At 53.8% G+C, this 16,445-nt stretch overlaps 1 protein-coding gene across 1 annotated transcript in view; it reads right to left on the reverse strand.

Moving 5' to 3' along the window:
* Positions 1-16,445, reverse strand: part of NCOR2 (nuclear receptor corepressor 2) — a 226,323-nt gene that overhangs the window by 14,452 nt on the left and 195,426 nt on the right. The window contains exons 21-31 of the mRNA XM_066561983.1: positions 15,837-15,957; positions 14,693-14,930; positions 10,312-10,467; positions 9,734-9,873; positions 9,547-9,652; positions 8,796-8,900; positions 7,880-7,983; positions 5,308-5,458; positions 1,743-1,895; positions 1,272-1,358; positions 543-817 (exon numbers count right to left, since the gene is read on the reverse strand). Coding sequence (XP_066418080.1) covers positions 543-817; positions 1,272-1,358; positions 1,743-1,895; positions 5,308-5,458; positions 7,880-7,983; positions 8,796-8,900; positions 9,547-9,652; positions 9,734-9,873; positions 10,312-10,467; positions 14,693-14,930; positions 15,837-15,957 — 1,636 coding nt within the window. The remainder of the gene's footprint in view (positions 1-542; positions 818-1,271; positions 1,359-1,742; positions 1,896-5,307; positions 5,459-7,879; positions 7,984-8,795; positions 8,901-9,546; positions 9,653-9,733; positions 9,874-10,311; positions 10,468-14,692; positions 14,931-15,836; positions 15,958-16,445) is intronic.

Raw genomic sequence — 16,445 nt, forward strand, 5'->3', positions numbered from 1 at the left:
GAAGGCTGGCTGTGCCCATCACGCCTCTCTCCTACACACACTGTGAAATGGGACAGGACTGCAAGGTGCCATGGGAACCCTGCAAATATTTGGAGACCAACAGGAGATATCATGCCGTGTTTCATCTTAACTACTGGCCCTGCTGGGTTGCCACTTGCCCATGAAGGGAGGAGACCAAGTTTATGTGCACCAGAGTCACAAATGCTGAGGGCACAGAGTTGACTCTGTCCTTGGAAAAGAGGCAAATGTGTCCCCTTTTCTTTACACATGTAGATGGATCATTGCTTTCTTAACGTCCCAGGGGTGCCCTGGGCTTTGTATTTATCTGCAAGGGAAGGATTAGAGGATGGTTTGGATTGGAAGGGATCCCTTCAAAGGATGAGGCAGGACAACCTGTACCCAAGCAGAGCGTCAGCTCTTAGCAGTGATGCAACACAAAGGTGTCTCTGCTCTCCTTTTACCTTGGGAATGGCTCCCAGGATCTGTGCAAGGGCAGCAGTCTGAGCAGGACTGATCTCATCCAGTGCTCACTCCAGACTCACCTGTGTGATGGAACCTTCCTTCAGAGGTCTGGTCAGAGAGATGTCTGGTGTGCGCCTCAGCTCCTCCCGGGGGATCTCATGGATTGATCTTCCTGCTTCTTTCACCGTGGCTACCAGGTCTTCGTGGGCTGATTTCATTTTCAGAGGAGTCAGATCATGAGATCTGACCTTGTAGGCTTCAGATAAGTCCCTTGGTGGAGTGTTTTCCCTCTTGAGCTGTTTGGCTTCTCTTCTGAGGTAGTCCTCATGGGCCTCCACATAGGACCGAGGTATTCCTGCAACCCCCAAGCAGATGATGGATGCAGAGGGTGACTCCCCAGGCAGACTCTGGACTCCCAGTCCCCATGCAGATACTCACTTCTAGGAGGTCTCTAGTTAACACATGTAACTCGGGGACTGGTACCCAACTGAGCCCACAGAGCAGCTATACCACTAATGCAGCTGGTCCACCTCCCATTTACCACCACCTTCTGCACCCATTTCAAACTAATTTCAAGCTGCTTCATGTGAATCACTGACAATTTTGTCACTGACTTTGGCAGAATTCAGGTAGAAGCTGAGCAGGATTGAAAATCTCTCTGAGCACAAAGCAGGGGCTGCAAAGATCTGCAGCTGGACCTTGACGTGCCCATCCTTGCTTCCTCCTGTCCCATCCTGATGATGAGCCAAGGGGCCATGCACGTGAGGTGCTTCCCCTGCCCGTGCCCATCTTGTGCTCCCAGGTGTTACCTTGTGTAATCGAGCCTCGCATGTGATGCTGCTCCTTTAGGTTATGGGGACTGTGTCGGTCTGGAGGGATCGCTCGACCCATGAGACCTAGAAGAGATCCAAGAGGGAAAGTCAGGCTGTGACACAGCAATTAATTTACCATGAATACACGACAGCGTTACCAGGGATGCCTGGGACAACAAGGATAAATACCGACAATTTCTAAATTATTATTTATTTTTTCCTTTTTTTAAATGTGCTTTTTTCTTTTTTATTCCTGGAGCTGGTCTGTCAGGACAGACACTCAAAGCAAACAGGCCAGTCTACGTTCTGTTTTTTTTTCCCATGCTGGTCAGATGCTGTCCTGTTGGGATATCAGCTAACCACTGCCAGAACACTGGCACAGGAAGATGCACCATGCAGACAGGAGACAAGACGAGATCTCCACAGGTCAGTAACATAACCCAGGTGAAAGGTTTCATGCAGACCCACCTTCAATGCTGGTAGATAAGGTATCACGGGCTGATAAGCCCCGGCTGATCCTCCCCTCCATCATATCATAGGTCCGCTTAGTTCCTGTGGTCTCATGGGAAGCTCCCGAGCTCCTGCTGTCTTCTTTGGGACACTGAGAAGCAGCAACTCCACCTGCAGGGGGGAACACCAAGAGGCATGGAAAGTCAGCACGGGCCAGGAGAGGGTGTTTACTGCTGTTTGTGTGCGTTGCTGAGGGGTCAGATCTCATCCCAGCATCAGCCGCCGCTACGCGGTGCCAGAAACATTGCACGCGATTGGCTTCCAGGAAATTCAGCTGGTGTTCTCTCCCCTCCCTGCCTGCCTCAGACTCCAGATCTGTGCCTCCCTCTTGGGTAGGAGCATCCACCCAGTCATGTCCCATTCCCTCCCTCCCTGGTGGGGCCATCCCGTAGGCAGCGGGACAGCCCTGAGCCAGTGGGAGCAGCTGCAGTTCCACTGAACTTGACTCTTTGGGTCTGGGGAGTTTTGGGTTTTTTTCCTTGTTTGTTTTGATTTTTGCTAGACACCTACTGTTTGGGATCTTGGCCAGCCTTAACATCTGCCGAGACACTCCCTGGGTGAGAAAATCAGGGAAAACGGAAGAGAAGCAAAGCTGAGCATGATTCCTTTGAAACAGCACTGAGCACACACAGGAACTGGGAGAGATGGTGCAAAGCAGGACTGATGGAGTGAGGGCTAGGATGAGGAGAGACCACTGACTGCCCTCTGATCCAAACCTGGAGCGGGTTCCCTGCAAACAGGCAGTGGACACCTGTCCTGAGCTACAGCCTCACCACCAGCACAGCCCTTGCCTGTGCCAGGCAGCATCAGGCCCATCCCGGGCAATGGGCACCTATCATGTGCAGTGAGCTGTGAATTCAGCAGCTTCTGATCCAGCTGAATGCCTTGGGTTTGTGCCATGAGCTCCAAAAAGGATGTCAGCTAGGAGAGACAAATGCCTCTGCCCATCATCCCTGGCCAGGCTGCCCTTGCCAAGGATTGCCAGTGCACCAATCCTCCTCTTTGTGGGTAGAGAAGGTGGTTGTACAATTAGAGAAAGCAGGGAAGTTAAAAAACATTCATTCTACTGTGGACAATCAGGAACAAAACTCCTCCTTGGCAAAACCAGTAATTAATAAAATGGGATTATTACAACTTCACACCCACTGTTGGTTTCCGCAATCAGCACCCACTCAATCCACAAAGTGTTTGGGGCTGTGTGTGGGGAAACAAGAGGGGGTCCGTGCCTGAGCCTTTGCTTCAGCTCCATTTGACAGCAGAAATCCGGGGGTGACATTCAGAATCAGCCAAGCACCATGTGGGTGATGTGCCTGCACCCTGTCATCAAGGCACATCTGTTGCCACCAGCCCTTGTGCAGGAGGGGACGTGCTCCCAGGCACCCTTTGTGCCACCGGGAAGCAGGGGGAGGGCGTGAGGGAGAAGAGAGACTAAACAGAAAGAAAACCATTCCAAACCCACGTTCCTCGCCTTGCAGAAGCCATCAGCAATCATATGCAGGATGAGAATAACCAATCTAGCACAATTCAGCTCACACATGCTACAGGATCTCGTCTCATTACAGCTCTTTTATTTTAAGCACCCTCATGACACTAAAGAATTTGCAATTTTTTTTCTGCTTGCCAAAATTCATAATCACCAACAGTTTCAGTTTTCTTATTTAATTTTTTTTTTAACTCTTCTGTTCCTGGGCTGCTCAGCCTCGCTGGGCTCTACAGGGGGAAGGAGAGAGGCAGGGCTGGCAAGGCTGCAGCAGCTCACGGGATCACTTGGGATGTGATAAACGCTACCAAGCATGTAAAAGGCTGCTGGGGAGAGGAAGGAATTAATTCCTCATCCACGTGTTCATGGGGGGTAGCGTGAGAGGTGACACAGGCTGCAGCCAGGGAGACTCAGGCTAACACAAACAACAGGGGGGATTTTGGTCTGCAGTGCTCCCTCATTGCGTGGAGCAGGATCCCAGCTCTGGGCATGGGCAGCCCTCACTGCCAGGAGCACTCCCCATCTGTCCCTGATGGTGCTATTTCTGAGATCAGCCTTGTTCGACCCCCAGCCCGGGCAGAGGTGATTAAAATAGCTTCTTGCACAAACAAGTCCTGAAACACTTCCTGAGTCCTCCCTGGTGCAAGCCTTGCCAACTGTCCCAAAGGGCATCCAGTCAAGTCCTCCTCGGTGACATTTCTTATCTGGGCTAGAGTTGACAGTGGACCCGGGGGGACATGCTGTGAGCCAGTTTCCATGTGGAAGGCAGGAGGCACAGCACAGGGCCCTGTCCTGAAAGGTCCCTGTGGTCCCAGGACACACACAAAGGTGACAACAGCTGGAGCTTGTCCCCATGGCCTGACCTGAACCCCCTGCGCCAGCCCTGGATAAGACAACCCAGCCTGTGACGAAAGGAGCTGCCTGCACTTGTGGCCACGAGGAAAGGGAATTCTGTGGGACACACTGCCTGCAGCACTGCCCACAGGGCTCAGGCTGCCAGGCAGGCTGGAATGGATACTGTGCCCCAGGGAGGGAGGCACAGGGCTCAGCAGCACAGCAGCTTCCCACAGACACCTACTGAGGCAGCTGAGGTTGGGATCAGCTCCTTAGTCATCTCCAAACTCAAGTGAGAAGGGAGGTGACACATGAGGACAGCCATCCCTGTGCACACCAGAGCACACGCCAGTGCTTGACCCCAAGAGGATTCAGGGCTGCAGCACCTAAGTTGGCTCTTCCTGACTACAGATGCAAGCCAGCAGGAGTCCAGCTCCACAAGAGAGATGCCTGACCCAGCACACAGTGAAAGGCAAGAATGGGGCTGTTTCCAGCCTCACTGGAGAGCAACATCTGCTTATCTCCAACGGGAGGCACCAGGACACACAGAGCAGCTTTGATGGGCAAAGCAGGCAGGAGCAGCTGCTGACCACCTGCTGGTACCACTGATGCAGTGAGGCACTGCTGGCAGCTACCGAGGAAAAGTCTTCCCGTGCTGCAGGGGTGCAGCCAACACATCCCCAGACAGGCTCCTTGTGGGAGGCAGGAATGGCTTCACCAGCTCCAGCAAAACCCACCAGACACTGAGGCTGGGTCCAGGAGGATTCCTGCAGGGCAGCCTCGTGCTGGAAAAGCCTCAGGGTGCTCAAGTCAATGCAGGTAAATAAACCTTCATTGCCTCCATCTTGCAGGTTTGAGTCCACCTTGACCCAAGAGTTTGGGAGTGCTCTTGTAACGTTTTTCATCAGTCCCTCTCCACTACAGGGTGCTAGGGATGAAGGTAACACCTTCCTATCTGGTCCTCTCCTCTTCCCCGTTTCCCAAAATCATTGCAACCCTGCCTGTCATCCCTAAGACAAGATAATCACATGGGACAAACAGACACACACAGGGCACTAGGGTGGGAAGGGAGAGAAGCACTGGAAGCAAAGACAGGAGGCTGGCCTGTTGTACTTTATCAGCCTTTCCTCAAATAGCTCCCAAGTCCCATCCACAGTGGCACAAACCCCTGGCACCTGCCCTAAAAAGGCAGAGAGGATCAGGACTTACCCTCGTAGGACAGCACGTGGCCTTTCTTGCCCTCGTAGATGACATGTCCTTTGGGCACGGCATCCTCCCTCGCCTTCTCTGCTCTGCTGGGGCTGTCTTCTCCGATTATCCTGGTAATGGTTCCTTTGTACAGCACTTCTGCCGGGGTGCCCTTGGAAAGCCACCAAGATCCATATTTAACAGTGTCACAACCAATTAAGCAAACGCCGTGCGGGGACTGGCTGTTCCTCGCGGGAAGCTGAGCGCAGGGAGCACACCCGGCCTCCGCTTCCTGGCACAGCCAACAGCCAGGGACTTGCAGCTTAATTATTGATGAGAACGATAACGAGCAGCCGTAAAAAGGTACGTGATCTGTGTGAGACTGCTGGGAAGAGGCAGGGGATGAGGAGAGCACAGACCTCCAAAACAGCAGCTCTCACCCTGTGTGTTTTGGAGTAAGCTGCCTGGCCTGCTCCCTCTCCCCGGGTTTGGGGGACAGGGCTGGTGCTCCCCTGAGGACACCTTAGTGACAGCAGGCACTGCTCCAGCATTAGCTTTTTCCCTGCAGCCTATTTCCCCAGCTTGGCACAGGAGCCACAGAGATGTCCTGCCCACCCAGGCACATCTGCTGGCAGCAGTGTGACCTTCAGGGAGCTGCCTGTGTGCGGGAGCTGCGGCTGGCAGCGCGCCCGGGCGAGACAGCAGCGACAACGAAACCGGTCCTGCAGCAGGTCAGGGAGCAGAGCCTGCCTCAGATCTCCAACAGGAACAGCAGCAGGCTCCCCACACACACCCAGTGTGAACTGAAACCTCTCCTTCACCACAAGCAGACACAGCTCACAGCACCTGCCCCCCGAATCCCCTTCAAAACACACAGAGCTGATGTCCCTGAGGAGTCGCTGGTGATTAACGCCCTTCTGCCACTGCAACCTGTCGGTGCCAGCTGGGAACAGCCACCACGGGGTGACAGCCCCCCTTCCCCATCTCTGGGAAGGCACAGTGATGCTGTCAGAGTGACACTCCTGACTGACACCTGCCTACTCAGCTCATTTAACCCCAGCAAGCCCTGGGACTGATGCCTGGGGGAAGCCTCGGGACACGATGCCCCCGCCAGCTTTGCTGGTGCTTCCCGGTTGTGCCACTCAGGCTCTTTCCCCACCCCTGCCTGGGGGTGCCCCTGCTCTCCACCAAGCCCTCAGAGCAGCAGCAGTCCCCAAAAGCCAGGGCATACCAGCATGTGGGTTCAGTGCTCTGGCCACCCACCCTTGCAGTGGATCTGGGCACCTGCAATGGCTCTCCCAGCCCCAGGTAAGGCACCTCCCTCCACAGATGTGCTCCGAGGGGATGTGAAAGCAAGTGATGACAGATGGCTTCAGAGCAGAGAGCATATATTCAAGATCTGCTTCCTGTGAACTGGATGACTCATCTGAGATCAAGTATCAGCTCTGGTACCAGGAGCTGCTGCCAGAACAGGGGGCTCCTTCTCCCCAGCAGGAGCAGAGGGATGCAGGCTGCTGGGCCAGCAGGAGAGCCAGGCAATGCCCTGGGTCTGGCCCTGGTACCTCAATCCCCAGCCAAACAAAGGAATCTGGATGGATTCATTAGCTGGCTGGATTAATTAACTGGATGCAAAGCAGTATCTCAACAAACTATGCTGATCTCCTCAACTGGCACGTGGTACTCAAGGTCCTTCACACCCACCCACTGCTGCCCACAGCTGCTACAGGAGCATCTGAGAGGATGGAGCAAGTGTTTGCTCTGATGGGTTATTTACAGCCCCTGAGCACCCACTCCTGGCAGATGTTGGACACAGGGCACCAGGCAAGCTAAGCCTTTGCTCTGGGCCAGGATTCAGGATCAGGTCCCCAGGGCCAAAGTGAGCATGATCATCCTCCTTGAAGAAGGCAGGCAAAAATTGGAGCCTGAATGTCTTTAAATACCTGAATGATAGCCAGATAAAATCCCCATGGGAAACAGATTTTTATTTTTTTTAATGCTCTCTGCTCTGTTACCAGATGAGCAATAACTCACACTGCAAGAAACTATCGCCCGCTTGCCAGCTGCTCTTCTGAAGATGGATGGTGGAGATTAAGGCCAAAGTATCTTCCTGCTGAAGAGCCTTTGGGCAGGACCCCCAGCACAGCATGCTCAGCCCTGGCAGGAGCTCTTGCTACCTTACCTGCCCCTCACAGCCACCTCCCTCCTCCACCTGGCCTGGGCCCTCCACCCATCTCCTTTGCTCGGCTCCACTTTCTTGCCCTGACAAGATGATTTTGCCAGAGCCATTTACAGCTGCTTTTGCCTCTGTTCTTTACAGCTACAAAAGGCAAAGCTGGGTTTAAAGGTGCTGTAAGGCTGCACTGCTATTTGTTGGGCTCTGCTCTTCTGCAGTCTTCACTCATGGGACACCGCTCGTGCCATCCCGAGTGGGAGCTGCTTGCAGACCTCTCTGAGGGGCTCCATGGGGTGGGAGCACCACAGAGGTGCTGCACAGGCCTGTCCTGCACACCCAGTGTGCCCCACAAACCCCCAGTGCCCATGTCCAGCACCACAGGCTGCAGCTGCCAGCACCCAGGGGTGACAAAGGACTTACATGTGTGATGGAGCCTCGGTAGGTGATGGGTGACTCCGGAGGGGGCCTGGATGTGGGTGTTCCTTTGGTGATGCTTCCTCCCGAGGCAGAGCTGAGGGAAGTACCTGTAGGACACAAAACCTGTGAGCTGGGGGATGGATTTGCTGTTCAGCACAGAACCTGTGGGGCTGAGACTACTGAGTGCAGGATTTGACCCAGTCTCTGTGGTACTGGAGGGGACACCCTCCAAGAGCTGTCAGTGCTCAATCCCAAACCCTGCAGAGCCCTTTGTGCCAAGTCTCTTGAGGCTATCAGCTCCCTGCTGTCTCTGTGGAGGTGCTGGGCAGATTTATGAGCCTGGGAGAAAGCACAGCCTGGCTCAGCCTCTCCTGATGTGATCAGAGCAGATGTGTGGTGAGATGCAGCTCAGGGTGGCTTGAGTTCATTCACACAGATCTGTCCTGGGTTGGAGCCAGCCCACAGCACTCAGGCTCCTGACTTGTCTTACTGGGAGGTTCACAAACCAGAAACCTCTGCATTTATTTTCTTCTGCCTGGTTAATAGGGAAAGAAACCCATCAGGGCTGTATTTAACCAAAATGGGGTCCCTGATCAGCTGGAGCACCAACTGAGAAGAAGAAGAGCATGAAAATACCAATTAATGTAATTTAAACAGGTCTCGCTTTGTCTTAAGCAACAGATTTTCAGGTGCCCCTTGAACACAAAACCTCCACCAGAATCAACACCTGAGGCCCCAATTTTGGAGAGGTAAAGGGGCAAAGAGACCCTTTTGGCTGGGCACAATTCCAGAAGTCCAATCTGAGATCACTGGGCAGCTGCAGCCAGTGTGGCATCCACCAGGCTTGGCAGTGCCAGCATCCCTCCCTCCCTCCCTCCCTCCCCACAGCTGGGGCAGGTGCCCCACTCCGCGTCCTCACCCCGCAGGATGGAGCCCTCCTGGGATGGCTGCAGAACCAGACTTTCTGGCTGGCTGGCCTGGCTTCTAGGAGAAAGTTGTTCCTGCTTTACTCCAGGAAAAGGCACTGGAAAACATTAACCAGGTATCAGCATAGGTGCAGGACACGGGGCCACAGCCCTTGGCTGTGCCAGCCTGGAGGCAGCACCTTCTCAGCACCTTTGCCATTCCCAACTCCCTGGAATGGGCTTCCCCAGGGTGGTGAATGCACAAATGCCATCCAGCAAAGCCAGATCCTTCACCCTGGCACTGCCCACACCAGGACCAGAGCTGACACTGGAAACTCTGTGCTGGTTTATAACAGTGGGAAACAGAGCTCATATCCCTCCTCCCCAGGCTTGATCCCTCACCCATTCCCTCCTGCTGTTAACAAGAGCTTCCAAATCTGCAGACTAAACACTTTCTTTGTTCACTTCAGGCCATTTACTCTTTATCCTACCAGCCTGGGGAGCAACAATATATTTCCTTCCTTCGATCACAGTATTACCTGAAGGGTATTTATAGGCTGGGAAGTGTCCCTGACTGAGCTGTTGCTTTCCTATACTGCAACTGCACAAATTTAGCTCCCTGTGTCTCTGCTCCCCTGATGGACTAATCCTTTCATCCTCTTAGCAGTTCTCTCTGTGCTCCTCCTTTCCCCTCTGCTTCTGGCAAGCTTGCTCCCTCCTGCTTGCAGAACATGTGAGAAAACAACTCCTCTCCCAGTTCCTTACCCAGTTTCTTGGGATCCATGGTCAGTGGCAGGCCCATGGTGATGGAACCAACGGGGACCTTGGCGTGCTCGGGGCTGTAGGGTGTGTGGAGCTGGATGGGCATTCCCTGTGGGGCAAGAGGAGAGGTCAGGAGCAACTGATGGTCCCTGAGAGGCATCTCCACCTCTCACACCTTTCAGTGGCCTACCTGGGAAATGGATCCGACGGATCTCTCCAGCACGGAGGGGTGCTTGGTGGAGGAGATGAGGGGAGGAGGGTTGGAGATGCTGGCTAGTCTCTGCAGCCCTGAGCGAGAGCTTTCATGCAGGTTTAGTGGGATGGGGTGTCCTGTGAGGAGAACACAAATGTCAGTGAGACTGAGGGCAGGCAGAGCAGCTGCAGCCATCAGGGATGGAAGGGGAATGGGAGGGAGCAGGGGCTGGGTGCAGTGACCGGGCTGGCTGTGAGCCTGCACGAGCTCCAAGTCACACAGCCATTTTGGAAAGGACTGGAATAGTTTAAATTACTGCCTTGTCCCCTCTGCAGCCGGAGGATGAGCTGCCCTCCAGCCAGAGAGGGATAAAACCTGTCTGACTTTGCACCCACACTGCTCTGTAACAAACCACATCCCTACACCTGTACAGCCAGAGCTGGGAGACACACCTGACCACCCTGGGACCTTTAAAGAGCCCACCCTGTGACAGTGGCTGTAAGCACAGCCTCTGGGCTCAGTCCCGGGTCAGGCAGGGGAGGGCACATGTCACACAGCCAGTGGGTTTTACTTGCCTGGTGGGTTGTACTGGAACAAGTGGGGCTCCGTCTGGGGAGAAGTTTTGATCACATCCCGGGGGTAGGACAGAACAGGGGGCCAGCACGAGGCAGCCACTGACTCAGCACTCAGCTTCTGAACCTCTGCAATGGCTGAGAAATGCACGGACTTCTCTGCAAAGGACACAGAAAGAAACTGCATGGTCAGTGGCCAACATGAGTGAGGGGTCCCTGTGAGCATGGCAGGCAAGCAAGAGCCAGCTCCAAGCACAGGAGATGGCTTCAATTCAGTCCAACTTGGCCATGAGGTGAGGATGAACTCTCCAACCAAGCTAAAAGGAAAAAGCTCAGTGTCACTGCCTGGATTTGACAGCACTTATTCTACTCAGATTTAAAGGGCAGTAGGGTGTCTGTTGGTGACTCTGCTGGTGATCACTGCCCACAGGAAGCTCTGTGGACCTGGTGCCATCCCACCTCACCCAGGAGAGATGGCATTTGACATGCAGAGTCCAGCTCCTTGCCAGGACTTGGCCATTACTGAATTGCTCCTGGGCAGCTCCTGCCTGTGCCCACAGCTCCACATCATCCCAGCATGGCAGGGCTGGAGGATTAATGATGATGCTGCCAAATCCTTCCCTGAGGTTAAAGCCAAGAAGCAGCAATGTTGGCACTCCTCTGGTGCATGGGGGACATCCAGAGGGTACCAGCTTGCTGGTGACTACACTGTGGTGTGCAGCTTCCCAAAATTACCCGGTTCCCATCCTGGATACCAGGCTGGGCTCATCCTGGCTATAAAAAGGCTGAAGGGAGGCCAAGGAGAGTTTAATGATGGAGGAGCTGTGCTGGGGACACCTGAACCCTGCCATGTGCTGGAAGATGCTGAGGAAAAGAGAGGCTTCATGTGCACCAGCTCTATGCCAAGTGCATCCTCACGCTTGGCTAAGCAGATGGATGAGACAGCCTTTTCTGGATGGATTAGAGGCAGGTTTGGTAGGATTTGCTTGTGATCAATAAACACTTCATTTTGCACTGCCCTTCCTCCCCAGATCCACCTGTGTAACGTTTGCATTGACCAGAAATTAGAAACTGGGCAGTAAACAATGGCAATCACAAATGAACCCAGCCTTTAACCATCAATTTTTGATAAAAATAGATGCTGAATCCTGCTAAGCCTAATAATAGGGCAAGTAGATTATCAGAGGCCCAATTTAATGAGGCTTTACTACATTATCGTTATTAATGCTCAGTGTACTCAGAAGCTGGGACATTATTCTTGTCTGCCTCAGTGAGAGAAGAAATCCATTCTGGGCACACAGAGGTGTGCAGGCACTCACACCTCTGCAGCCTGGTGGACAAGACCTTGGCTGTGGCCTCTCCCATCCCCATGTAGGGTCCCAGAGAGGATCCCTTCATCCTGCCAACAGAGGAGAATCCAGGCACATCCTCCTCACTGATGGAGAGTCTCTGGCACACCCACACTCCCTGATGTTCTCCCCTTCAGCTCGGCCCCATTCAGCTCTGCTCGTGTGGGGGCAAACAGCACTGGGATCTCCAGCTGAAGACGTTCCCTGAAGCCAAGGCACTGTCAGCCAAGGCTGTGTGCACCCTGGATGGCTCTCGGAGAGCCTCGTCCTCCTCCCCTCCCCGTGGGAGCCATCCCCTCCCCTGTGAGCCTCTCCAGCCTGTGAAATGTGGCCAGTTCCTAATTGCCCCCGCATTAGAGGGTGGCTATAACTCAGCCAGCTCTTGATAAAATAGCACTTACACGGGGAAGAGAGAGTTCCTATTACCGTTTATCAAGTCCCTGGAATGGGAGCGAAGGAGTCAGAGTTTATATGATCCGTCATCCAAATTAATGCTCTTGGCTCCCCATCGCCTACAGAGGCCAAATGAAACACAACTAAATCAACACCAAACACCCTGCTGGCTCTCCAGCCGCCAGTGATAACCAAAGATATGCCCGACAGCAGCTCAGCACTGGGCAAAGGGATCTGCCTGCTGGTGAGATCCAGGCAGGGCTAGGGCTGCCTGCCTGTGCCCAGCCCCGTGATTAGCAGCTCCTCTTGGAAGGCCAGGCAGGGCTCAGGAAGGTATGGCTGGCTGGCCACCCTCCAAGCTGATAGAGCCCCAGCCAGCAGCTGCGAGGCAGCCAAGGCCTGGGCCAGGATGTGTGCAAGGCTCGGCTTTGAAGCGGATCCAGAGCGGTGAGAAGGATGTTGATCTCCGCAGCGGCTGCAGGAGTTCCAGCTCTCTTATCAAGCCAGGGAGGAACAGGAGTACCTGCTCTGGTGGAGTCAGCCCCTTGCTGAGAGGTGGCACAGGGCTGCTTTCCAGAGGGCTCTGCAGGCTGTGCTGGACTCTCCCTTTTAACTCCGAGCCATGTCTGCAGTCTGGATGCTTGCCACTCCACTGGGATGGCTCGGAGAGCAGGGGAGGGAAGGGATGCACACAGATTTGCCAGGAATATCTGGCTATCTCCCTTCTAACCCCTGACCCACAGCCAGGATGTGTTCCAAGAGGCAGAGACAGAACTGAGACAGTGCCTGAGTCCATACTTGTACTGAAACCAGGGCTTTGGGGGAGTTGATTTCTCCCCTTGAGGTGACTCATCACAAACCTGCTGCTTTTCAAAAGGGACATGCGCTCCCACTATGAACAGGGGAGACCAGCCTATGTCTCCCTGGGGTCCACATGCATCCCAGACCCACTGTGGCACCCAGCACAGATGCACAGCCACACAGGGCTTGGAGAGCACACAGCTGGAGCCCAAGACCTACTGAGATGTTTGCAAGGATATAGGGAGGCATAATTACTTTCATTAACATGAAATATTCAGAGCTGTACAGAGAAGAGAATAAAGTGCTTCATGTCATTAGTGCTTCTCAGGGAACAAAGCAACAAAAGATCCACCTGGATAACAGATCCTTGTATTTGATAATGGTGCCAGCAGACCACAGAGTGGAGTGGGTGACTTCAACACCTAAAGCCTGCCTTGTACCTCATACCCACTCATCTGCCTCACCTCCTCATCCTCCTGTGGCCAGGAGGAAGCTGGAGCTGCAGCAAATGCAGAGCTCTGGGCTGGAGTGCTGGCAGTGGCACCCAGATCACAAGGAAGCTGAGCAGTGCAGCATCAGATGTGCACAGGATTACAGCACAGGAGATCAAACCTGATTACCTGCCACTGGGGAGGAAGAGCTGGAGGGGAACTGCTCCACCTGCGCAGCAAACAGGAGCAGAGCAGGATAAGATCTACTGGAAATGGGACTTCACGGGTGGCAACGACTTAGGGGAAACTCCCTTTCTTGCAAGGTGAGCAGTCACCTTCCTTGCTTATATGCAAAACATTCTGAAGGTGTGATGCACACATGGTGCTATTTATTGTTTGAAAAAATTGTGGCCAAGTGCCAACAATGCAAGCAAATCCTTCTGTCCAGAGGAACATGACAGCTTGAGGAATAACTACCTGGCCTGGACTCTGCACAGCAGGCTGCCACAATCCTGGCTGCCCCAGGGTGAACTAGTGCAGTGATTTTCCAGCAAACATCACAGCCAAGTCCAGTGCCTCCTCAGTGCAGTCTTATCCACCCTTCTCTTCCATGCACAAGCAGGTGATTTTTGCAGCTGCAGCCACTCCTGTTCAGGATCCAGCACTGGTGGACACTGTACCCACGCAAGGCCAACTTCCCTGACCGTGCCATTGGGGACAGCCTCTCATCTTCCTTAACAACTGAGCCACGGGCAAGCTACAGGGGGCAGGGACACAGACTCTGAACTGGAACAGACTCTAACACTCAGATTAAAAACACATTTAGAGGATGGTTTCATCAGGACTTCCCGTCTCTCCTTAACCTTGATCCCCAGGTGCTCAAGCTAATAATGCTTCAGATGCTCTATGGTGGGAACCTCTGAATTGCTCATTAGGCAGCCAAACCACATCAGAGCTATTCCAGGGAGAAAGCACTGGGAATCTTTACAGGAACCTTTGGACTCCGAGTCACAGTATTAGCATTGATTTTAAATGAAATAATGGCCCCTGCTGTGCATTAAAAGCATTCTTTATAGAAAGCCAGCAAGGTAGAAAAGAGCCATTGTACCCAGAGCCTTGGCATGCCTCCAGGCCCCTCTGCTCCCTGGTGAATGGCAGATGCTAATAAAGGCAATCTTCACCTCCTTGGCGCTCCACACTGCCCGGCGTTTGCTGTGGGCTCAATGAGACATCATGTACTGTCTAATGAACATGGGAAATTAGCCATGCCTCTCTCGTCCTGCCTCAAGATGCTATTAAAGAGCTTTCAGGGGTTGAAACAAGCGTTCACCTAGGAGGGGGAAAGCTGCTGGCTGCGTGCAGCTGCACGCCCCGGGAGCTCCGCGCGGATGAACGCGTGCACAGCCCTACCTTCCTTCTCTCCAACAGCGGGGCTCCGGCTCTTCCCCCTGGGGCTGCTGCTGGGCTGCTGCTGCTCCTTCTCAGCCTGCTGCTGCTGGGACTGTGACAGCTTGCTCGGGGGCATGTCCTCGCGGGCAGACTCGTGGGCTTTTGTGATCTGCTGCTGGTAGAGAGCCAAGGCGTGGGGAGGCACCTGAGGCTTTGCGCTTCCACTCTGCAATACCCCCTCTGAGAAACCTTCTGAAATCTGCAAAGCAGTAAGAGTTGGTTACACTCATCATGTGCTGTTGACATCCGTAACAATCTTGAAGGCATCACGAGTTATGAGAAGCCCCTGCCCCACACTATCATGGCAAGTCTTAGCAGAGACCAAACAGGGCTTCAAAGCTCACTAGCCACAGGAGATTTTAAAAGCCCATGACAAAGAGTACCAGCTCTGTGCTGGTGATACTACAGCAAAGAGTCAGACTTGTTCAAAACCTCTTATCTACAGTTATGTGCTTGTAGCTTTTGCCAGACATTACATTACAGCAGCCACGTCTTAAGCTATGATATGGGAAACTGGAAGAGCATCAGAAATAGGCCCTCCCTGATCATGCAAACCCCAAAGCAGGATTTCCTCCCTGCCCACCCTGCATTGCTGCTCCTCCAGTGCTGACCCTGGAGATACCAGGATGCTTCTTCTCACAGCCTAAACACTTTATCAGTACTTTCAATACATGGCTACTGAACAGTCAGAAAGGGGGACCAAGCAAAACTCATGGGTGAGTAAGGTGATATCCTTCAAGCACAAGATGAAGTGCAGGGCTGGGAAGGTGCACTCGTTTTTAAAGCTATGGGAGGCAGCAGTCATGTGGCAGTGAGAAGCTTTTTCTGTCCAGACCTCCCACGATTTTCTGATAAAAGAGCTCAAGAGACATCCAAATGCTGCTGGCAGAGCTGCTCCAGCAGCTGGGAACACCCTCTGCACAGGGAGCACCTTGCCTGGCTGGGGGCTCACACCGCCCAGGCACAGCTCTCTGTGGACCAGAGGCCATCCCCAGGGATGAGCACATCCTTGCAACCCTGATGCACACCGTGGAGCCCAGTGGGAGAGCGTGCACGAGGCACAGGCTGTGCTCCCAGCCCCTGCCCTCTCCAGCAGGGTACTCACAATGGGAGGGATGGCAGCAGCTCTCTGCTTCAGCTGTTTCAGGTCCAGCGGCTTCTGCGGTGAGGAGTTGAGCCGGGCGTCGCTGGCGGTGTTGAGCAGGCTGGGCCGGGGGGACAGCAACCTGGAACCAAAACAGGACATCAGCCATGGACAGGCTCCATGGCCCTCAGCTCCCCCACAGCCTGCAGCCCTGTTCTGTGCTGCCAAACCCAGAGGACATCCTCTGCATCAGAGAGGAGCGTGCTGGACCGCTGCTGGCTGCTGGGAATTTGGGCTCAAAGACAACCCCAAGGGACTACATGTTCAAACAAGACCCTTATGTCTGGCTCAAGAGGCTCTTGAGCCCACTTTCCCTCATCCCCATGCTATTTCTAGCAAAGCTGCTGTTGTCCAGAATGAACCTGAGGGAAAATGGACTCTGGAGCTGGGTGCTATGGAGCGAGGCGAGCAGCCAGGATTTCATTTGGACATTATGTTACCCTCCAGAGCTCACACGTACAGCTCACCCAGGGCTTCATGCTCTTCAAGGACTGTCTTTCATCAAGGTGCTAAAGCCAGGGCAAGCCACCATGTGCAGGCAACTCAGGCCCTTGGGTCACTTGAAAGATG

The sequence above is a fragment of the Molothrus aeneus genome, chromosome 18 (assembly GCF_037042795.1).
Source record: "Molothrus aeneus isolate 106 chromosome 18, BPBGC_Maene_1.0, whole genome shotgun sequence".
Classification (NCBI taxonomy): domain Eukaryota; kingdom Metazoa; phylum Chordata; class Aves; order Passeriformes; family Icteridae; genus Molothrus; species Molothrus aeneus.